This window comes from Megalobrama amblycephala, linkage group LG1 (genome assembly GCF_018812025.1).
Source record: "Megalobrama amblycephala isolate DHTTF-2021 linkage group LG1, ASM1881202v1, whole genome shotgun sequence".
Classification (NCBI taxonomy): Eukaryota; Metazoa; Chordata; class Actinopteri; order Cypriniformes; family Xenocyprididae; genus Megalobrama; species Megalobrama amblycephala.
The window spans coordinates 15,900,330-15,924,869 of NC_063044.1; the positions used below are offsets into that span (position 1 = coordinate 15,900,330).

Consider the following 24,540-nt stretch of genomic DNA (forward strand, 5'->3'; position numbering starts at 1 on the left):
TGTTGGTAGTGAAGGCACTCCAGCGAGGTCGCGAGCTTCCGAGGAGCCGAGCTATAAGCTCTCAACTGCTGTTGTAACAGCAACACTCTAAAAGTGTGTGTGCGTGTTGCGATTTGGGCCGGTTCCTCGGTGTGTTCAGGGAGTGGTGTACCTGAGCACATCGCGTCACTCCCTGTGTGCTTCAGCACAAGTGCGCTGATCTTTCCCCTTCTAAAAGAGCTTTACAGACGAACCCTGACAGCATGTCATTTCGTCTGTGCGTTACTGGGTGCGGTCGTTCCCTGGTCCCTGCTGATGGGCACAATCGCTGCATCTCGTGTTTGGGCGTTCAGCACGCTGAAGCAGCTTTTGTGGATGGTTCATGTTCCCATTGCGGGAATATGACTATCGCGGTGCTGAGGTCTAGACTCTCCTTCCTGAGGTCTCAGGAAGCGGGGGTCCCCTCTCCTATGCCCCGTTCGACCGTTTTTTCCGGCCCGGGCCGGAATGACGGTTCGGCGGTGTATGGGAAGGGTGACCTGAGGATTACGGTCAGGGCTTCCCCGCCGAGCGGAAACGCTCCGCGGGCCCCTGCCGCCTCATCAGCACCGCAACCCGTCGTGCCGCCGTTGGTTTCCGCTGGGCCCTCTACGGACTGTCCAGCCGTTACCTTTGGTGCGCCTGCGGCGGACCGGATGTCGATCTCTGCATCGGAAGGTGAGCCAGGGTCCTTGGGGAGGAAGATCCGGACGCGCTGCCGCCCTCCGGGACGGTAGCGGTGGCCGAGTCGGATCCTGAGTTGACGGCTGTGCTTTCCCGGGCCGCCTTGTGTGTCGGGCTCGAGTGGAACCCTTGTACTTGGGGGGGGGGTCGCGCTGGTCATGTCCAGCGTCCCGCCCCAATGCCATTCTTCCCGGAAGTGCACGATGAGGTGACCAGGTCTTGGCAAACACCGTATAGTGCTCGTGCAAGGCCCGGTCCCTCGTCCGCCTTCACCTCCCTGGACGGCGGGGAAGCCAGGGGGTATGCGAGGATCCCGCCAGTCGAGCGGTCCGTTGCGATGCAGCTGTGTCCAACGGCCACTGGCTGGCGTGGTGAGCCGCGTCTCCCGTCCCGGGCCTGTAAGTTCTCAGCCGGTCTGACTGAGAAGGCTTACAGCGCCTGTGGGCAGGCTGCCTCAGCCCTGCACGCGATGGCCCTTTTGCAGGTTTACCAGGCAAAAGCGCTGTCGGAGATGCCCCAGGAAGGGCCTGACCAACAACTGCTTGGGGAGCTGCGCGCTGCCACCAACCTTGCCCTCCGGGCGACGAAGGTGACAGCACGCGCTGTTGGTCATGCGATGTCTACCCTGGTAGTCCAGCAACGCCATCTCTGGCTGACCTTGGCGGACATGCGGGAAACCGACAAGCAGCGGTTCCTGAATTCCCCCGTGTCCCCGGTCGGCCTCTTCGGCGACGCGGTGGAGAGCTTCGCCCAACAGTTCTCCGCCGCACAGAAGCAGGCTGAGGCTATCAAACACGTCATGCCACGGCGGTCCGCTGCTGCCTCCACCCACCCGCCCGTGGCTCAGCCTCAGCCCGCGGCTCAGCCTCAGCCCGCCCGTCGCCGAGGGCGCCCGCCTGCGTCGTCCTCCGCCCCTGCTGGTTCGGCAAAGCAGCAGCCTACACCAGCCAAGCAGCAGGGTGCCGGTCGCGGACGTGGTGCCCAGCCCGGCCCTGAGACGGGCAACCTGGAGGGGAAGGATCTTGCTCTTCGGGAGAGTTTTCCACCTTCTCTCCCACCCCCGGAGGAGGGCCGGGGGGAATTTGTGATGTCTGTCCATCTACCGCCGCTGGCTCCCCGGAGTCCAGCGGTACCCACTTTATCACAAAAAGAGCAGTTTCCTCAAACTCCAGGTCACAACAGGGTGCGCCTGCCAGTGTGCCAGGCCCCGCCTCGCCACTCGCAGCCCCCTCCCATTTCGCCAGCAGGTGGCAGTGTGATGGTGCAGCCCGCGCCCCGTGCGCCGTCTCCCATACGCACTGCTGCCTCCCAGAGTTCGACCACACTCCGGGCCGCTCCCATGCCGTCCGAGTTGGGTCCCACTCTACCTTGCTGCCCCACCCCCGGTGCGTCTGTGGTGCCTTTGGTCCCGCTGGCTCGGAGTCTGGAGGCGTGGATCACGCTTCCCAGCCCGTCCCGCTGGCTCATTCGCACTATCAGACTCGGCTATGCGATTCAGTTCGCCCGGCGTCCCCCGGTCTTCAGGGGTGTCCACTTCACTCAGGTGTCGTTGGACAGTGCACCTGTTCTCCGGGCGGAGATTGCTGTCCTCCTGGCGAAGGATGCAATCGAGCCGGTCCCTCCAGCCGATATGAAGTCGGGGTTTTACAGCCCCTACTTCATTGTACCGAAAAAGGGCGGTGGGCTACGGCCAATCCTGGATCTGCGCGTCCTGAACCGGTATCTCCACAAGATGCCGTTCACGCAGAAGCGCATTTTCGAATGCGTCCGTCCCCGGGATTGGTTTGCAGCAATCGACCTGAAGGACGCGTACTTTCATGTCTCGATTCTGCCTCGACACAGACCCTTCCTGCGGTTTGCGTTGGAGGGTCGGGCATATCAGTACAAAGTCCTACCCTTCGGGCTGGCCCTGTCCCCCCGCGTTTTACGAAGGTTGCGGAGGCGGCCATTGTTCCCCTCAAGGAACAGGGCGTTCGTATCCTCAACTATCTCGACGACTGGCTGATCCTGGCCACTTCGCGAGAGCAGTTGTGCGAACACAGGGACATGGTTTTAGCTCACCTCAGCCGGTTGGGTCTTCGGGTCAACTGGGACAAGAGCAAACTCGCCCCCGGGCAGAGGATCTCTTATCTCGGTCTCGAGCTAGACTCGGTCGCACGGACTGCGCGTCTCACCGAGGCGCGCGTCCAGTCGGTGTTGAACTGCCTGAGCTCGCTCAAGCGCAGGACAGCGGCTCCACTGAAAGATTTTCAGAGGCTCCTGGGGCATATGGCATCTGTAGCCGCGGTCACGCCGCTCGGATTGCTCCATATGAGACCGCTTCAACACTGGCTCCGCGGCCGGGTCCCGAGATGGGCGTGGCAGCGCGGCACGCTCCGTGTCCCCGTGACACCGAGCTGCCGCCGCACCCTTGTCCGGTGGTCGGACCCTTCATTCCTGCAAGCCGGAGTACCCCTGGAACAAGTGTCCAGGCATGCTGTGGTCTCCACAGATGCCTCTGCCACGGGATGGGGGGCCACGTACAACGGGCATGCAGTGTCGGGTCTTTGGACGGGGCCTCAGCTGCATTGGCATATCAATTGCCTCGAGTTGCTAGCAGTACGTCTTGCTCTGGCCCGCTTCAAGGAGCTGTTGTCAGACAAGCATGTACTGGTCCGTTCGGACAGCACTGCGGCCGTTGCGTACATCAACCATCAAGGTGGTCTACGCTCCCGTCGCATGTCGCAACTCGCCCGCCATCTCTTGTTGTGGAGTCAGAAGCATCTGAGGTCCCTTCGGGCCACTCATGTCCCAGGTGTGCTCAACCGTGCGGCCGACGAGCTGTCACGGCAGCCTCCACTTGCGGGCGAGTGGCGGCTCCACCCCCAGGCGGTTCAGCTGATTTGGCAGCGTTTCGGCGAGGCCCAGGTAGACCTGTTTGCCTCCCCGGAGACTGCCCACTGCCAGTGGTTCTATTCCCTGACCGGCGGCACGCTCGGCACGGATGCCCTGGCACACAGCTGGCCCCCGGGTCTACGCAAATATGCGTTTCCCCCAGTGAGCCTTCTCGCACAACTCCTGTGCAAGGTCAGGGAGGACGGGGAGCAGGTTCTGTTAGTGGCTCCGTACTGGCCCACTCGGACCTGGTTCTCAGACCTCATTCTCCTCGCGTCAGCCCCTCCCTGGCCGATTCCTCTGAGGAAGGACCTCCTGACTCAGAGACGGGGCACCCTGTGGCACCCGCGTCCCGATCTGTGGAACCTCCACGTGTGGTCCCTGGACGGGATGCGGAGGTTCTGAGTGATCTCCCGCAAGCGGTCGTAGACACCATCACTTCCGCTAGAGCTCCTTCCACTAGGAGTCTCTACGCGCTGAAGTGGAACCTGTTCGTCGAATGGTGCGCCTCTCGCCGAGAGGACCCCCGATCATGCTCGGTCAGATCTGTGCTTTCCTTCCTGCAAGAAGGGTTGGAGCGAAGGCTGTCTCCCTCCACCCTGAAGGTGTATGTTGCCGCTATCGCTGCACATCACCACGCAGTTGAGGGTAAGTCCCTGGGGAAACACGATCTGATCGTCAGGTTCCTGAGGGGGGCAAGGAGACTGAATCCTCCTCGCCCTTCCTCCGTACCCTCTTGGGATCTGACCCTGGTTCTCACAGCTCTCCGGGGTCATCCCTTTGAGCCTTTACGATCAGTCGACCTGAAGGTTATGTCCCTAAAAACTGTCCTTCTGGTTGCATTGGCTTCCCTGAAGAGGGTAGGGGACCTGCATGCGTTTTCGGTCGACGAAGCGTGCCTAGAATTCGGGCCCGGTGATTCTCACGTCATCCTGAGACCCCGGCCTGGATACGTGCCCAAGGTTCCTACCACTCCCATCAGAGATCAGGTAGTGAACCTGCAAGCGCTGCCCTCGGAGGAGGCAGACCCAGCCCTAGCTTTGCTCTGTCCCGTCCGCGCTCTGCGTGTGTACGTGGACAGAACGCGAAGCTTCAGGACCTCAGATCAGCTCTTTGTCTGTTACGGAGGCCAGCAGAAGGGAAAGGCTGTCTCCAAGCAGAGGATGGCCCACTGGATAGTGGATGCCATCGCCTTGGCGTATGAATCCCAGGGCGTGCCTTGCCCGCTCGGGTTGAGAGCCCACTCCACCAGAGGGGTGGCCTCTTCCTGGGCGCTGGCTCATGGCGCCTCGCTGACAGATATCTGTAGAGCTGCGGGCTGGGCGACACCTAACACGTTCGCTAGGTTTTATAGCCTACGTGTAGAGCCGGTATCTTCACGTGTACTCGCATCCACTAGTCGTGGTAGACGTGTAGTACCCGCTCTAAGTGTCGGCTTGCAATGCCATTCCCGCCCCCTGGGCCGGATACGTGCATACTTTTGCTCCAGTCGTGTTCCCCGCTTGGCGAACCCTGTCGAGTTCCTCCGCCTCCCCCTTCGGCTCGGACATTGCGGAGTGTCTGATGCCAGGCCTACATCCGTCGCTGACGCTGTCTGTTGGCTGGGGCCCATATGTCGTGACTCCTCTACGTGAGCGGTCCCATATGTGTAATTGTCCACGGGTCTAAACTCCCTACGGCGAGCCCGTGTCTTTCCCTTAGCAGAGCCAGCTCTGCTGTCACCTGTCAGATGAGTCTCCCCCTACCCAGGTGGAGCCATCCCAGGGACCCCATATGCGTACTGCCCCCCGGGCCAGTCCATATGTGTATTCTCCACGTAAACTCCTCCCCCATTGGGTAGGTAGTGGCCTCCGCAGCGTCCCTTACGGGTTCGCTTCCCCAGTGTAGTCTAGTTTACTTAGTGGGTATTCGGTAAGACAGCAGTAAACTCTCTCGGCGTAAGCTTGCCCCTTCACCGTTCCAGCTGGTGCTATGGGTAGCCGAGCTTGCGCTGGGCACTGGAAGGGGTTTCGTAACTGTGGCGCTTTAGTTGGGATCCCAATTCGTCGGTCACTACTGACGTACGTCGAACGTGACCGACTGAAAGGGAACGTCTCGGTTACGTATGTAACCCTCGTTCCCTGAAGGAGGGAACGGAGACGTACGTCCCGTCGCCACAGTTTCTGTACCCTCGCTGTAGTGCGGACACCAGTTGTCTCCTCAGCGAAAAACAGAGTGCGATTGCATCCGCTTCCTATTTATATACACCTGTCGGGGGCGGTGCGCATTATGCAAATATCGCACGCCAATTCCATTGGCTTGTTTTAGTTCACACGAAGCTGATAGGGCTCTCTAAGCGATATCCCAATTCGTCGGTCACTACTGACGTACGTCTCCGTTCCCTCCTTCAGGGAACGAGGGTTACATACGTAACCGAGACGTTTTCTTTTGCAAAATTATATATTTTTAATTTATTACTTAAGAAGTCTTTGACATCCAAACGTAAGTGACACTACATGTACAATACTGAATTCTAAATCTAAAAATATAAATTTTGTTATCTTAAGTAATATATATATATGTATATAAATATATGTATATATGTATATTATTCTTTCCACCTCTGCTCTAGCTTGGTTCCTTGTAATAAACCTGGCATTTTATACTAAATATTGTTGGCTCTGTGACAAATTGCATGTTGTGTTCCTAGATCCTTCCATGAGGATGGCCTCCTGCACCCCAGAGCTGAGCGACCTCCTGTCAAAGGCCATGAACCAGATGACTATAGTAAGCAAAACCTTAATCATTCAGTACACTGCTGTTGAAAAGTTGTGGGTCTGTAAGATTTTTACATGTTTTTAAAAAAAGAAGTCTCAAATTTTAAAATCATTAACCCCGGGTTGTTTCAGTGAGATTGTCCTTGAAAGGCCTGTAGGCTTAAACGAGGTAACATAGGTGACAAATATAATGTTATAATGCTTGTAGTTGTAATCATTTATTTAAAGGGATAGTTAACCCAAAAATGAAAATTTGATGTTTATCTGCTTACCCCCAGGGCATCCAAGATGTAGCTGACTTTGTTTCTTCAGTAGAACACAAATGATGATTTTTAACTCCAACCGTTGCTGTCTGTCAGTCTTATAATGCATGTCAATGGCAACACAATCTGTAAGAGTAAAAAAACATGCATAGACAATTCCAAATTAAACCCTGCGCTCGCGACAACACATTGATGTCCTAAGACACGAAATGATCTTGGTCTGTGCGCTTAGTAAGGTCTGATCGCGCTCTGACAACAAAAGTGATGTCTCGCGCTTATACTTCAATGAGTGCGAGACATCACTGCCGTTGTCAGAGCGCGATCAGACCTAACAGACACTAAGCGAGTGCTGAACCCAGTTGGACATAGTGTTTTAGAGGTAAAAAAGGATATAAATACTGTTCGGTTTCTCGCACAAACCAATCGTTTCGTGTCTTAGGACATCAATGTGTCGTCACAAGCCGCAGGGTTTAATTTGGATTTGTCTATGCATGTTTTTTTACTCTTACAGATTGTGTTACCATTCACAAGCTTTATACCGCTGACAGACTGCAACAGTTAAAAATCATCATTTGTGTTCTACTGAAGAAACAAAGTCACCTACTTCTTGGATGCCCTGGGGGTAAGCAGATAAACATCAAATTTTCATTTTTGGGTGAACTATCCCTTTAACAATTATGATAACAGGATATCATGATCATTAATCTATTTTATTGTATTTCTCTTTGTCTGTTTGTAGTTATGTTTGCTAGTGAGACAGACGCCATACTGTTCCACTCAAAGGTATTTATTTATTTGTTTGTACACATGTATGTTTTTTTTTTTTTTTTTTACTTAAATACTTTTTACTTATAAATGCTGACTGTGGTTCGGGGGTTGACAACTTTAAGCATGTAAGTTATTTTCGACAGAAATTTGGCCAGCTTACTCATTCCTCATACTCTATGCCTCTAATATGTTTGAATTATATCACCAATGCAATATCAGGGGATAAAGATATCATTAGAGTTCTTAAAATTATGTTTACTCTTGTTACCAGATGAGATGTAATCTCTAGTGTTTGGTGCTCAGATTCTTCAGGACAAGCCCTTGATGCAAAACACACTCAGTACTTTTACACTGCTGAAATAATACTCAATTACAAGTAAGAGTACTGGTGTCAAAAAGTACTCGAGTAAAAGTACAAATTACTCTTCTCAAAAACTACTCAAATTACTAATTATTTTTTAGCCGGCGATATTTTCGGAACACAAATTAAGATAATATTGATGAAATCTGAGGTTTTCTGAACCACTCATAGGCAGCAACATCATTGCACCTTTTGAATTCCAGAAAGGTACTAAAGACATCGTTCAACATTAAATATAAAACGTTAAACGTTATTTGAAATTATTTAAAAAATGAAGACACTTTAAATGTGAAATTACACCCACCAGTAGGTGGCAGCAAATCAGTGTTAATGAGCGAGTCATTGAGATTCAATTAATCCAAACTGATTAATTCGGTAAGTGTTGCTCAAGAGACACAAAACAATGCTGTGGACTTTGTTTGGAACTATTTTCATTGTCCAAATAGAGTGAAACAGGCGATTTGGTGACTAAAATGTAAGTCGCTTGTTATGAAGTTCTTGTTCATTAAATTGTACGCTGTATAAAATCAATATTACGTTTGTAATCATGCTGATATTAGAGGGGGAAAAACGGTGCTTTGTGTAATATTGGTTACCTATATTTAATTATATAAATGTAAAAGATGTACATTTTTGCCCCTTATCTTGAATTCTGGGGGCATTCTAAAGGCTTTTTAATAGACTAAATCACAGTGAAAGCGTACACTATAATATGCAGCACATTCACCAGTCTTAGATTACGTCACATAGTTCATGCATGCACTCAATGGGTGTGTTTTTGTTTGTTATTTCTAAAGTGAGGGACATACATATAATTTCACATCGTTAAGTCAACAATTACAATGTCATAGATAATATATCGCACACCCTACAGCACTGGCCCGATTGGGCAAGTGACCGTTCCGTCTACTGTCTCGTGCGTCGTTAAAACGGGCCATCGGGCAGTCCTTAATGTCGAGCCTTGAATAATCATACGACTAAAGCTAAATGTGATATCTTTGCGCATGATTTTTGATTTTGAGGAGCACATTTTTTATGAAACCTAAGAGGTTTCTTTCCATCCATCCCAAATCCATTCCTCTGAAACTTAAAAGATAAAAAAAAAAAAAATGTCATAAAGGCATCTTAAAAATAATCAACTGAGTGGTCTAATCAACTCGATTTATTATTTTTATGATGCCTTTATTACATTTTTTTTTTTTTTTTTTTTAGTTTTAGAGGAATGGATTTCAAAGCTATACTATTCAAACAGTACACTACTGGGAATAACTGCTGTTGCACAAGTTGTTACCTCTTCTCTTCATGAACAAATTTAGATTAAATAAACTCATGACCATTTCTCACACATTTTCTTGTTTTGTTTCAGATCTCCCATCAGTTGTTTACCAGTATGAAGACCAGCCAAGACCAACTGGGAGGTTTTGTTCATGCTTTTTATTGTGCATTGTCATGATCTCTGCTTTGATTTGTTATGAATCCAGGTCTCTTTTTATGTTGCATCATAATAAATAAAATGGATGAAATTGATTGTAACAGTGAATAAAAAATATATTGATAAACATGGACTCAAGTCACTTATTTGGAATTTATTAAATTCTGTAGCATACATGTAAAATAAAACTAAAATAAATTACAGTAAAATTACTGTAATATTATTATACTGTAAAAATAAGTTACGGTAAGGGCATCATACTGTAAAATTAAATTGTGGTAAGGGCATCATACTGTAAAACACATTTACAGTTAAGCTACTGTAAAGGGGCAGTTACAGTAACTTACTGGCAATAGTGCTGCCAGTAAGTTACCGCAAAAATACAATAAAAAGTCTAACAGTGTAGATTTCTGCATTTATGAAGAAATATGATATGCCACAATAATAAACATTATAAATATGGAATAGTGATGGAATAAGGAACAGTGATAAGACACGAAGTTAAGTTTAGCATGAAGTAAACTATAACAAAGCTCTTGTCCTCTAGTCAGGAATGTGAGGTGTTCTTCATGTTTAAAGGGTTAGTTCACCCCAAAAAACGAAAGTTGACTTCCAAGTCATTGGGGACCAGAAACGTTTTGGTTACGATCATTCTTAAAAAAGTCTTTTTTTATGTTGAGGAGAACAAAGAAATTCATAGAGGTTCAGATCAACTTATTGATGATAGATTTTTCATTTTGGGATGAACTTTAAGACCTCATTAATAACAGGATCTCATATAGCCTACTAGTACACATGCTTTATCTTTAATTGTTAATATTTATTTAAGACACAAATGACTAAGTTTACAAGGACAGCGACTGGGGAGAGTGGGATGAATCATCAGCGCTACGTCAAGAGAATGACAAAAGCCTGTGCCTGATGACACAGCAAGGGAACAAGAGACTGTATTTCATTATGCAGAAATTATTTGGACAGGATCATATAGACACACACAGACATCAAGATTCAGCATTTGAACTTCAACAATGGAGACATTTTCAGCTCAACAAATCAATCAGTTCTTCATCTCACAACTTTTTCTATAACAAATGTGCTTCAGAAACACACAGCTACAGAAACCAGAGAAAAACTGATGCTGAATAGTCAAGGGTCAAGAGCCCAACTAAAGCAAACACTTACCTCCGGTGACTACAAACGTTATTATTTTCAATAAGACATCAACTACATAAAACATCTAAAAGTTTTGTATGAAAGAAATAGTCAAAATGGATTGTAAACTGTTTTATCATATTAATTACAGATTATTTTTGTAATTTTAGTGTATTGAATTCATTTTAGTGTATTGAATTCAATTGTCTCTCTTTTTGAAACATCTTGTGGCATCGATGTATACACATGAAACTTCTCCAGTTGACAAGCAAAGCATATATTTCATTCATTTTTAAATAAGAGGCGATCTGTAGTAGGCTAGTCTCATGCTGACATGATTCATAAAGAGGGAGGAACGTGCATCCCAGTGTGGGTTATTATTAAGCACATTAACACCTTTTCCCCAAGTATTTATAAGGTTTTATGATTCATAACAGTCTCTGTGTGCTCTGTTGATATACTCATGTACTGCCCCTTAAAGAGTTAGGGTGTACTATAAAGTTTGTTTGTGATGCACTCGCTCAAAACGTGTTTTTGCCCAGCATGTTTCTACTTGGTTATTGGTCATTTTTTGACTTATTCCCACTCCTGTGAACATGGAGAGAGGGGAAGAGAGGGAGAATTGCTGATCAGAAAAAGAGTAATTTCAGCTGCATCTCTTTCAAACAGTGTCGGTTGTTATTTCTAGTGGTAATTGATTAACATTTAATGTGAAATTCATATTTCAGGCTATATGTCATTTTGCTGACACTGTGAAATACTGAACAGGAAATACTGAAATACTGAACATATCAAATGTAAATACGTAATAGACATTTTGATATTTCATTCAAATCTATATTTATCCAATATTCTTCTTTTTACCTTTTTGTGTATAAATAAATAAAATTGTTAACTTCCTCATACTTACGTGTTGTGTTGATTGAGGTTATTCTCTGTTGGTTTAATTTCCACTCTGTATAACAATATTACCAGATGTATAAACAGTTAATCTGACTAATTATAGTCGGGAGACACACTGTCAGAACCCGGTGCTCCGCCCTAATGAAGGTTAAAGGTGGGGCGCACTACATTAACAAATCTCTTAACCCTTATTGATTTGCTTAGAAACAAATAGATTAATAAGTGCAAAGATTGACGTTTGTACATAGTACTGTAGTGTATTAATGAAGTGGATTTGATTACACAGTATACAGTCAAACCAAATATTATTGTGACATTTTTTATAGGGTATATTTTATTAGTGGCTACAGGACACTATAGTTCATTTATGTAAGTGAGGATAGCAAAAGAAACTGTAAACTGTGACTAAAATTCTTCATACAGTGGACTACCAGTAAAATTACCAGATTATTTTTGTAATTTTAGTTTATTGAATTCATAGGCGGAATTTACGGCCTTTTCACCAGGGTGGAGATTGTCCCTACCACTTTTTGAAACATCTTGTGACATGGATGTACCTAATACACATGAAACATCTCCAAAACCGATAAAAATTTGGAACCAAAAATTATTCAGACACTTTGACCTGACCATGTTTTGCTTAAGTGTTATCTGACATAATTAAGATTTTTTTTTCTGACAGTTTAACTCTGAGATCGTCATATTTGATTACCATTTTTAAACTATTGTGAATAAACTGTATTAATGAATGAAATGTGTCTGAAAAGGTGTCTGAATAAATTTTGGTTTGACTGTATATATATATATATATATATATATATATATATATATATATATATATATATATATATAATTGTGTGTGTGTCTACCAAAAGCTGAAAACACAGGGTTTTTTTTTTTCTTTTTCTTCAGTTGATTCACATTTGGCTCCGAAACTCTGGAATAGCCTTCCTGATAATGTTCAGGGCTCACTCATCCAGACTCGCTAACCCAGTTTAAATGTAAATTAAAGACACATCTCTATAGCCAAGCATTCACATAATGCATCTCATATCCTTGTACAGATTAAGTGCATGATTTTCTTTTGTTAATGTTACGAACAGCAGCTACACAAATTATTCTCCATTTGCTTTTCTGTTTTATGTTGGGATGCCTATCCCGAGGACTAGACAACTTCAGTACAACAACTTCAGTTTGGATCCAGCCTCTTATGAAGACCTCAGATAACCAACACCTGTGAAGAGACGACCCCAACCTCTGCGAGGACTTCAGATGGCGCAAACTCTGGATCAATATGCACCATATAAAATGTTGCTAAATATTCTAATCATTGTTAACATGTGGGCTATTCATTACTTCAATGAGTTCATTGTTTCTGCCCTAAAGGTGCCCTTGATTCAAAAATTGAATTTATCTCGGCATAGTTCAATAACAAGAGTTCAGTACATGGAAAAGACATACAGTGAGTCTCAAACTCCATTGTTTCCTCCTTCTTATATAAATCTCATTTGTTTAAAAGACCTCTGAAGAAAAGACGAATCTCAACATAACACCGACTGTTACATAACACCGACCAGTAACGTCTGGATCTGCACAGCCTAATCAACAGACTAGGTAAGCAAGCAAGGACAATAGCAAAAAATGGCAGATGGAGCAATAATAACTGACATGATCCATGATAACATGATATTTTTAGTGATATTTGTAAACTGTCTTTCTAAATGTTTCGTTAGCATGTTGCTAATGTACTGTTAAATGTGGTTAAAGTTACCATCGTTTCTTACTGTATTCACGGAGACTGGAGCCATTGTTGTTTTCATTATTAAACACTTGCAGTCTGTATAATTCATAAACACAACTTCATTCTTTATAAATCTCTCCAACAGTGTGTAATGTTAGCTTTAGCCACGGAGCACAGCCTCAAACTCATGCAGAATCAAATGTAAACATTCAAATAAATACTATACTCACGCGATTAGACATGCTGCTTTCAAATCCGTTAAAGGATTATTAAGCTGCATAATTTAGGTCAGCTGGAACCGGGAACACTTCCTATAAAACCAGATGTACTCGTTAAATCTGAAAAAGAATGGCATCTACGCTAATATTAGTCTTTCTGTTTATCCCGAGGTTTACCGTAGTCAACCGGATCCGGGCCGTATCCAACTGAGACCAAGAACCGGTGCCATGACACGACCACAACGCAGCCCTGAAGTATCAGCAGAGATCGAGTCGACTAGATCATCCATTGTGAAGATATCAACACGACAGCCAGTGCCACAGTTCCTCAACAGACCGTCCATACCGGCGTGATGAATACGATCCTCAACTGGATGGAACTTAAATAAATACTTTGATTGTTGCGATCCTATCAGACTTATGATAGCAACCTGATTCGTAACAAAGCACTGTTTGCCAGAGGAGAACTGGCCCCCCGACTAAGCCTGGTTTCTCCCAAGGTTTTTTTCTCCATTTTAACAACTATTTGCCACTTGTTTGCAACCTGATGTCACCTGATGGAGTTTGGGTTCCTTGCCGCTGTCGCCTTTGACTTGCTTAGTTGGGGACACTTAACATTTGACTTGACATTTGATATTCAAAATCTACAAATATAGATTTTTTCAAATATAGATTTTGATATTCAAAATCTACAAATGCTGCCCACTGCTGCTGAAGAGGCTCTCAAAGCTCCTACGGACACTGTGGAAGAAAAAGCTGGAACCTGGGCTCTGGACTCTCGCTGAGGGCTGCTTTGTGCCAAAAGAGCTCAATTCCATAAGACTCGACCAGTTTCGGGAGATTTCCCTGCTGGACGTAGAGGGGAAAATATTCTGGTCCATCATCGCTAAAAGGCTAACAACATACTTGCTAGTCAATGAGTTCATTGATCCCAGTGTCCAAAAAGGAGGAGTACCAGGATATTCCGCCTGCCTGGAGCATACAGCAGTGATTAGCCAGCTCATTAATGAAGCCAAGAGTAACAACAGCACACTCTCTGTCGTTTGGCTGGATCTCGCTAAAGCTTATTCAAGTATCCCACACCAGTTGATCCGAAAGGCATTAGATCACTACCGTGTTCCATCAGAGGTAGTTGAGCTTGTAATGGCACACATGAATGCGCTACAGATAAGGTTCACTGTGGGAAGTGTCACCACCAAATGGCAAAGGCTCGAAAAGGGCATCATGGCAGGATGCACGATTTCCGTGGTCCTGTTCATAGCGGCTATGAATCTGTTGCTAAAGGCAGGAGGAATGCAGTGCAGAGGCCCGGCAGCAGAGGACGGCATTAGACACCCTGCTTGTCGAGCTTTCATGGACGACATAACGGTGATGACTCCATCTATACAGGGGACAGAGTGGATCCTGAGCGCACTGGAAAGGATGGCAACATGGTCACGCCTGCAGTTTAAATCGGAAAAGTCAAGGAGCCTCAGTATTGTGAAGGGGAAGCTAACAGGAAACATCTTTAATATCCAAGGCTCTGAGATCCCAATAATTCAAGATCAAGGGATCCGATGTCTCGGAAAGCAGTACGACAGCTCCTTAAATGACAGTGGCAATCTCACTAATACCAAGGCCCAGCTGAACACCTGGCTTGGGGCAATTGAGCACAGCCAACTGCCCGGGAGGTTCAAAGTCTGGTGTTTTCAGTATGGCATCATACCCCGGCTGCAGTGGCCCTTCCTACTTTATGACTTCCCCATGTCTCAGGTGGAGGGAATGGAAAGACTGTGCAGTAAGTTCCTGCGGAAATGGCTGGGAGTCCCCCCCATCATTCAGCGCAATTAACCTTTACAGCAAGACCTCTAAGCTTCCCTTGCCAGTTTCATCTGTGGTTGAGGAGTTTAAAGCCACCAAGGCAAGGGCAGTCAGTACACTCCTCACGTCTAAAGATGGGAAAGTAAGATATGCAAATAAGACCATTAAATGTGGCAGAAAGTGGAAACCCCAGCAAGCCGTGATGGAAGCAGAATCCTACTGGAAACACCAGGAAATTGTGGGTGTGGTATGCCAGGGACGCCTGGGCCTTGGACACTACAATGAGAAGAGGTGGAGCAGGGCTGATGCCAGAGCCAGAAGAGGCCTTGTGGTGCAAAGAGTCCGTGCGGCAGTAGAGGAGGAGCGTCAGGTGAAAGCGATTGGGCTTGCCTCTCAGGGTCGATGGACGCAGTGGGATCAGGCACAGGAGATACCTTTGTCTTGGAAGGAACTGTGGCAGACCGACCAGGGGAAGTTGAGCTTTCTCCTGCGTTCAGTGACTGACCTGCTGCCAACACCAACAAATGTAAGGATCTGGGGTGGAGGGGAAGACCCATCTTGCAACCAATGTGGAGCAGCCTCCTGTACACTGAACCACATCTTGACCGCATGTCCGAAGGCACTGGCGGAGGGGCGGTACAGATGGAGGCACGACAAGGTCCTCACAGAAATTGCCAAATGGGTGGAACAGCTGCGTGTCAAAGCAACAACAAGCAGGTCCATCTGCCCGAAGCCATAACCTTTGTGAGGAAAGGAGATAAAGCTTATAAGACCGGCATGGTGGCCAAGAAACCACCCTCTATTTTGCAACGAGCTTCTGATTGGGAGTTGAGAGTAGACCTGAAGCGGAAGCTTGTCTTCCCACAGGACGTGGCAGTGACCTCCCTCCGACCAGATATGGTCCTGTTATCCATGAGCACGAAAACCATCATAATTGCTGAGCTCACTGTGCCCTGGGAAGAGAGGCTAGCCACGTCCCACCAACTGAAAAAAGCCAAGTACCAAGATCTGGTTGACGAAGCTATTCTAAAGGGGTGGCATGCAATCAGCTACCCCATTGAAGTCGGCTGCCGTGGGTTCCCAGCAAAATCGGTGCGCAATTTCCTCCATAGTGTGGGGCTGGAGTCTAAACAACTGAAGAAAGCCACCAGGGACATTGCTGCAGCAGCTGAGTCCAGTTCAAGATGGCTGTGGCTGAAGAGAGCCCACAGTTGGAACCCTTCTGCAGGTGAAGACTAGTCAGCCTTTGCTGCCCCACTCAGGCGAGGTGTTCAGGTTAGGGGGCGAAACACCGGAGACCCTGAGATCCCTGCTGACGATGCGGAAGGGTTCCAACAATGTGGATGCTCCAGTAATACCACCTCAGAAGTAGATCTGCATCTCCATAGTTAGCGTAGTTCCTACAGGTACAGCTTGTGGCAAAGCATCTCTGATGTTTACTTCACCTATTCCTGACATTTATTCAACAGTGCTTCTGATCTGCCTGCATTGACACTATTCTTTAAGAGCTGCTGTGCAGCCAAATTATGTACCAGTTATCAATGTAAAGCTGCTTTGACCCAATCTGCATTGTAAAAAGTGCTATATAAATAAAGGTGACTTGACTTGACTTGACTGCATGACGAACACTTTGTAAAGATCCATTTTGAGGGTTATATTAGCTGTGTGAACTTTGTTTATGCACTGTTTAAGGCAAGCGCACGCTCTTGGGGCGTGGAGCACGAGATTTAAAGGGGCAGCGCAGCATAAATCGGCTCATTTATAATGATGCCCCAAAATAGGCAGTTAAAAAAAATTAATAAAAAAAAATCTAGGGGGTATTTTGAGCTGAAACTTCACAGACACATTCAGGGGACACCTTAGACTTATATTACATCTTTTTTTTTAAAAAGTTATTGGGCACCTTTGATTTGTATATGTACTTCTGAAATTACATAATTTGGACACAGTCAACTCTGATAGCACATTACTCAAAATTAAATTAAAACATACACTAGCCTTAAAAAAAAATAAATAAATAAAAAAAAGCCAGATCCCATGAGATTTGCATTGGGTCCTGCGGGATCCCAATCCCAATGCAGCCCTCCAGACCAGTTTCATACATGTAACAATTTCATGATCACAGTTGATCAAATCTATGATCAACATCTGTACTTATGGCCACCGTTGGTGAATGTTGTTGTGCACTTCATGTTGTGCACTACATGAAATGGGTAAATGGGTATTGACTCTTCGTTATTTAGGCACTGAACAAATACAAGTACCTAGAAGGGGTGGAGACATTAATAAAATCTTATTACAGAGGGAAGCTTTTTATATTTATACATTGAATACTCTCTCCTAAAGGTCTAAACCTTTTTTGTGAATTAATTTTTTATTGTATATGATTCCATTTGTTATCAGTGTTGTTTGGATTATTGGGTGATGAGTACGATGACTTGTAACAGGTGTGATTGATCATGTTGATGAAATTAATTGTATCTGGTGTTACTGATTATGTTGAGAAAATGATAATTGCTATTTTTTCCACTATCTACTATTTGCCTGACCTGACGAAGACCTTTTTGGTCAAAACATTGTCTTTTTAATAAATTTTGAGAGCATCAGTGGCAGTGTGCCGTTTTTTGTTTGTTTACCCAATAGTGATTCTGATGATCGAGCACCTGCCTTTAGTTTACCTGGGATGTGCGCATATTACTTTTTTCCACTACATGAAATGGCTCAGAAAAATAAATAAAAAATAAAAATAAAAAATCTAACCTGAATGTAAAAATATCAGTAACTCCAACTCATTTTCTACACTTAACAATGGGTGCTTCTCAATATCCCTCCTCGTCTCCTCGCTCCTCCGTCCTCCATCCTATGACCCGGAAAATGATCGAGCTCAGCCATCTTGAAGGACATCTCATTTCTCTAAATGCACCGCGAGGAGGTGAGGATCGAGGAGTGAGGAGGCTTCCCAAGGAGTCATGAGCGAGGATACACAGGTGCATCCTTTGCGGAAGTCTTTGCAATCGAGAAACGTGACGCACGCATAAATTCTCCTCCCCCTTTATATCTATCACAATAATTTAAATTTAAATAAACTTTATACCTCATATATTTCAACGGGGCATCTTGCTTTACTAATATTTATTATATTTCTTTAATTAACCAAACTTTATCAACATGTGGGTATCCCTCGTGCGCAGCCGATGACGCTTTGAAGTGACGCTAAAGGGAGCGAGGATATATCATTACACTTGATTCAATTCCTCCATCCTCGCATCTTTTCCTTGCTTCCTTCCCTCGCATCCTGAAGGGGTGGAGTTAAAAAATCTAACTTTTAGATATCACCATACTTAAATCAGTTGATTAATTACACTAGAAATTGCTGATATTTTATTGTATTTCAAGTCTTCTGAAATGTTATGTTTGAATATGCAAATTAGGTATGGTCTAATCAATATGCAACTATTTCCATATATTTCAAGAAACAGAAATCTGATTTTTTTTTTTTTTTTTTTTTTTTTTTTACAATATCTCCCTGGTGGAACATTTTTTAACATTATAGAAAAAAATACTTGGTTAAGACCCCTTACTCGAACAGTTGTAAAGGAACTCTTAAATTTAAATTATGCTATTATTACTGCTTCTTTTGATATGCCAGGCATCGAAAAGTCAGAAGAACTACATTTTTGATTCAAAATTGTAAAATACAGTAAATTCAAAGAATGTAAGCATCTGACAGTATTTGTAACATGAATAACTGTAATAGGCTGATTAACAAGGTATTTGTTGCAAAAATTGAAAAGGATCATATTGGTTTCTTTTGTATTTAATGTCATACTCTAAGTTGTATCAGCATTTTCCATATTATTCTGATAAATTTTCATTGTTCACAGAACTCAAGTGATGACAAGGCTTTTTTCAGTTTTGCAATAAGAAACCATTAGTCTAAGCATTATTTGAGTTCAGTAAACTCTAAAAACAAAAAGCATTGTTAGTAAGAATGAGGACGGTGAAACTGAAAATCATGACGGGCCACATTTGTGTGCAGATGGTTGGAGGCTGTAAAGTTTGTGTGTCGCTTTATTATTCTTTAGACCAGAGAGTTGTAAACTTTTCTCATGTTCTTTCAACACATTTTCTCCTTAAACTCTTCTTTGATTAAATAACAAACCAGAAAGCATAGAGTACAATCCAGGACTGAACACAGAAACAAACAAAACAATTCAGACAAGACTAATTATTTAACAAAATTTAATTTAAAGCAATGACTGCTTTGTTGCAAAGGAATTCAGCAACTCACAACAATACTAAATCCTGAACAATTCTTTCTTGCACTGATGAAGACAGTGTTCATTTTGTGTCCTGAAGCCATGCAGGTCCCTAAAACAAAATGAGTTGGTAATATTAATACATTAAAGTGAAGCATGCGTGGTAATTGGTTTATTAATTGATAAAAAGATTGGTTATGTTGCTTTAACTACATTCAAAGAATTCCTATAACTGACCAGAATGTATTTATTAAACAGATCATAATATGATAAAACAAGATCTTACAATTTGTTGTTTTAGCTTGAGATGCATGTGTCTGCTTTCCTCCCTTACTTTCTGTGTACTTGACTTCTACTGAAAAATAAAAAAAAACATTAGTAAATCCTACTCAATTATTTGTAAAACTAAAGCAAATGAGCAGCAGTAAAACGTTCCTTGTGCTTTAACACAGAAAACACAAAACACTCTTTTTATAAGAAAGATGATGACAGTGATCATAATCAACAGTAAGAGGAGCTGCTTGATATTAAGAATGAAACACTGTTAATGGATTAGTTCACTTTCAAATGAAAATTACCCCAAGCTTTACTCACCCTCAAGACATCCTAGGTGTATATGACTTTCTTCTTTCTGGTGAACACAATCAGAGTTATATTAATAAATATCCTGATACATCCGAGCTTTATAATGGCAGTGAACAGGGTTCACGAGTATAAAAGCTGAAGAAAGCGCATCCATCCACATTCATCCATCATAAACGTTTACTCCACACAGCTCCGGGGGGGTTAATAAAGGCCTTCTGACATGAAGCGATGCATTTGTGTAAAAAAATATCCATATGTAAACAAGTTATGAAGTCGAATATTGGGCTTCCGCCAGACCGTCTTCCATATTCAATATACAAGGAAAGTGTAAAACTCTCTCAGTTCACAAAGCTTACACTATGTCCTGCGCCTTCCCTATTCAACTTACGGAAAAAGTGTAACTGAAGTGACGCCCGCTTACACTTTCTTTGAACGTTGAATACGTAAGATGGTCTGGCGGAAAGAAGGCCTTTATTAACCCTCTGGAGCCGTGTGGAGTACGTATATGATGGATGGATGTGGATGGAGACACTTTCTTCAGCTCATACTCGTTGATCCCCATCACTGCCATTATAAAGATTGGATGAGTCAGGGTATTTATTAATATTCCTCGGATTGTGTTCATCAGAAAGAAGAAAGTCATATACACATACGATAGTTTGAGGGTGAGTAAAGCTTGGGCTCATTTTAATTTGAAAGTGAACTAATCCTTTAATGCCATACCAAGAAATGAAAAAAAAGAGTGAGAGCTCACCTCTTCTGCATCAAGCAGCCTGACACACTGACAAACATCACGTTTAGATGTTTAAGTGCTGAACAGCACCGATAGACACAGGTTAAAATGCATGCAGGTTCTGCTCTGTTTGGATAAAAATTACAGAGAATGATGACTGAACAATTGACAATGCAAAAAAAAAAAAAAAAATACTAAAATAATATATATTATTATATTTAATATTTTACCTGACTACTGCTGATCCAGTGCATCTCACCAGCTGGATGTGGAAATGTTAATTTCCAGCTGTTCTGGTGTATTACAGTGCTTTATACAGTACTGTTCTTGAGATCTCCAGCTGGAACACAGCAGTGAGGATGACGAGGATGATGAAGATCATCCCAGAAAACACTATCTTAAGGAGAGAAGTGCTTTTCTCAGGCTCATTTTATCAACCAACAAAGACTGTACTGTAGCAGTGCTGTTAATGCTTGCTCTTCCACTCTTCCATGTCTGCATCTTCTCTTTCGTTCTTCTGTTGAACTTTTTACTGTAAACTTCTTACTTTCTTTCAAGGACATCTTTATTTTTCTCCTTTTGTTTTCTCTCCTCTTCCTTTCTCTGCTCCCTCTGAGCATCATGAGCTCTGGCAATAGCTTCATCAACAGCAGCTCCATAAATAGCTCCAGCAGCAGCTCCAGCAGTAGCTCCAGCAGCAGCAGCAGTTCCAGCAGTAGCAGCAGCAACAACAGCTCCAACACCAATAGCAGGTGCAGCAACAACAGCAGCAGCAGCAACAACAGGGGCAGCAATAATAGCTCCAGTAATAGCTCCAACCTTAACCCAAAAATGAGACCTTTTAAACCATGGTCTAATTCTTTCCTCTTTCTCAATCTCTGCTCTGATTCTCTCCTCTGCCTTCTTCATCTCTCTCTCAAACTCTTTTCTTTGTTCCTCTGCTTGTTTTCTCCGTTCTTCCTCACTCTGTATCTCTGCTCTGATTCTCTCCTCTGTCTCTTTTCTCACTCTCTCAATCTCCTCTTGTATTTCTTTCTCTTCTTGTTGTTTTCTCTCCTCTTCCTCTCTCTGTTTCCTCTCTTCTTCCTCTTGTCTGAATCTCTGAGCATCTTCAAACATCTGATTACTGTAGTGTCCTCCTCCATTCTGCTCTATCATTGTGTCAATCTTCTGCAGTAGATCATTCACCTGCTCTCTGTTATTCTGATCTTTATTGTTGAAGATGTGATATCTGCCTCCACACTGCTGAACTAGATCTCTTAATCGACTGTTCCCCCTAATGAGTTCCTCTACAGATGCTCCATATAGTTGATCTCCATGAGTGAAGAGAATGATGGAGTATTTTAACACCTCCTGACCAAACATCATCTCAATCATTTGAGGAATCTGCTGCTCTCGTTCAGTGAATCTCATATTCACAGGAAACACAATGAGAAAAGCGTGCGGTCCAGGACTGGATAAATAAACACTTCTTGCTATCTCCTCAGCTAACTCTTCAGGTTTCATCTTTGTGTCAAATAATCCAGGAGTATCAACTACAGACACAGATCTGCCTGAAACAGTGGCGTGAACATCTGAACATTCATGGGTCACTGAACTCGCACTCATCACAGAGATAAACTCTTTCCGCCCCAGTATTGTGTTTCCAGCTGCACTTTTCCCAACACCACTTTGACCCAGAAGAACAATCCGTCTGGATGAGGGACTGTCAGCAGGTGTGGCTGGTTCAATGTAGTTTGGTATTCTTCTCCTCAGTGGATTTGACTTCAGTCCCTCTAGGACTTCTCCTTCTACATAATACAGGAATTGGAGAGAAAAAAAAGAAAAGAAAAAAAACACTTTTTAACACTTCAAATAACTTATTTTAAAGTATATTTGTTTAATATTGCTATGAAAGACTCACCCAATCTGTCAAAGTGTGGCTTAAATATTTTTATAAACAGCATTTTCACTTGTTCAGTATGTCCTCTTTTCTTCTTGTTGTTGAACACATGGTATCTCTGATCATATTTCTGAACGAGTTTCTTCAGTGGTTCAGACACATTAATGAATTCATCTATAGTCATGTTTTCTTCCTCCAGTTCGTCTCCTCTGGTGAAGAGAATCCAGGTTTTCTCCATGCGTTTTTCTCCCAGAATCTCCTCAATCTTCTCCACAGTTTTTCTCTCTTCTTCTGTGAATCTGTCAGCTTTGATGACCAGCAGAAACACACAGGGACCAGATTCACATCTCTGAAGAACCTCTTCATATTTCTGCTGAATCTCTTCTTCACTCATGTCTGTGTCAAATAATCCTGGTGTGTCATAAACAGTGACTGGAAGTTCACCAACAGTTCCAGATTCAACAGCAACATCACGAGTGACAGATCTGGAGCTTTTCCTTGATATGAAAGCTTGTCGTCCCAGTATCGTGTTTCCTGATGAACTTTTCCCAGCTCCCATTTTTCCCAACAAAACCAAATTCAGTCCTTCAGTACCAAATCCAATACTTGTGGCCATTTTTAAAACGTTGCCAAGAGTCTGTATGAAATAACAGCAATCACATGTTACTGCATTTAAAACACCAAATTTGAATTAAGTGTTGAAAGTGTGAGGGCCAAAGTCTATGGAAAGATTTACTTCTCATTATACCATGTTTATTTATTTATTTATTTTCATAGAGCTTTTCTGAATGCACATTGTTTCAAATCAGCTTTATGGGGGAAGCAGCTCTCTGACATTTTGTATAACCAATGTCAGTCAGCTCAGCTGTTGCAGTTTTGCATTATGCAACATTTTAAATCTACTAACTTGATTTAGATTTGTCCCAGTCTTGATGAAAAGGACATGTATCAACTTTTTTTTTTATTAGAACTTATCAAGTGTTTGTAATAGAAAATAAAAATAATAATAAAATAAAAAGATGTTCATCTGAGCACGACACACACACACACAAAAAAAATCACATTTGAGATGCTAACATTTCTAAACTCTTACAATACATTTTTAACATTTCTCCTAAATAGAATAAAACTCTGAAGCTTGTAAATGTGAACAAAAATTTTGAGAAAAGAGTGCAAGACATTTGCAAATCGATTAGACAGTGCGTATTTCCATTCAAGTTATAAATGTAATATCTCTATCAATCTTTCTCTATGCATCTATCTATGACAATTTCCCGATAAAATAATAGTTTTAAAATTCGTAACATTTAAAAATGCAGTAAATGTTATTTACTTTTCTTTAGGTCACTATAGTGTCCAGAAATTTCCTTCTTAACCGAGACAGAAATAAAATATATATAAAGATCATTCAGCACCGAGTCAACGTCTGAAACATTACAGTGCGAATAACATTAGACTGTAACGTTACTCATTTAATTACAATAGCAACTAAAACAAATCAAATTAATTTAACGAAATTTAAAAGTTTAAACGTTTTGATTAGTCACAGTAAGTAGAGGCTAACGTTAGCCTGCCCTACACCTTCTTAAGCTTTTCTTCCTTCGGACCGCGCGAGCCCAAATCATTATTAGAGATTAGACGATTTCCAGTAGATGATAAGGCATACCTCATGGGAAAATAAAATAAAACGGGGGGGGGAAAGAGTATTTTCATCAGACTCTTATCTGCATTTCTTGGGCTGTGTTCCACTCCAGTTTTAGACACGCACTCGCGAACTTCCCTACACACTTCCCCTCGGGGGAATCCCTGCCGCCATTTTGAAGTGCGTTCCACTTCGTGAAGTGGACGAGGGAAGTTTACATGGACAGACCCTCGCTCCCTCGATTTTAACCGAGGGAGCGAGTCTACTTCACATGTACACTTCAGGCAGCTCCATAACCCACAATGCAACACGATTATGACGTCACTGCATATCGCGTTTAATTTACCCTACCACAAACAATTCTATGATATATTAATTATTTTTTTAAACATTTAAAACACACATATATGCATATAGAATGCTGTATTAAACAAATTTGTAAGGGGAAAAAATAAATAATAAATCAGCT

The 24,540-nt window shown here is 43.5% G+C and overlaps 1 protein-coding gene and 1 long non-coding RNA gene across 3 annotated transcripts; one reads left to right on the forward strand and one right to left on the reverse strand.

Moving 5' to 3' along the window:
• The first annotated feature begins 6,001 nt into the window (after nt 1–6,001).
• On the forward strand, nt 6,002–9,217 carry LOC125249561. Its single transcript, XR_007180581.1, has 3 exons — nt 6,002–6,342; nt 7,335–7,378; nt 9,091–9,217. It is a non-coding gene; the product is annotated as an uncharacterized LOC125249561 (long non-coding RNA).
• A 9,495-nt stretch (nt 9,218–18,712) lies between these two features.
• On the reverse strand, nt 18,713–23,389 carry LOC125264297 (GTPase IMAP family member 8). Of its 2 annotated transcripts, none has more exons than XM_048183544.1 (5): nt 22,451–23,389; nt 20,778–22,337; nt 20,569–20,673; nt 19,516–19,581; nt 18,713–19,341 (listed from the first exon to the last, which is right to left on the reverse strand). In XM_048183544.1, exons 1-2 carry the CDS (start codon nt 23,043–23,045, stop codon nt 21,091–21,093), a joined length of 1,842 nt encoding a protein of 613 aa, XP_048039501.1. In that variant the 5' UTR covers nt 23,046–23,389; the 3' UTR covers nt 18,713–19,341; nt 19,516–19,581; nt 20,569–20,673; nt 20,778–21,090. The 2 variants fall into 2 exon arrangements, with proteins under 2 accessions (XP_048039501.1, XP_048039493.1); XM_048183536.1 differs by having other exon boundaries at nt 19,516–19,584.
• Nucleotides 23,390–24,540: the final 1,151 nt, after the last annotated feature.

Excerpts from the sequence above, each read along its gene's own strand:
- LOC125264297 (XM_048183544.1), bottom strand. The coding sequence starts at position 23,045 with ATGGCCACAAGTATTGGATTTGGTACTGAAGGACTGAATTTGGTTTTG. Across the intron at positions 22,338-22,450 it reads GCCACACTTTGACAGATTGG|AAGGAGAAGTCCTAGAGGGA; the intron begins GTGAGTCTTTCA and ends TGTATTATGTAG.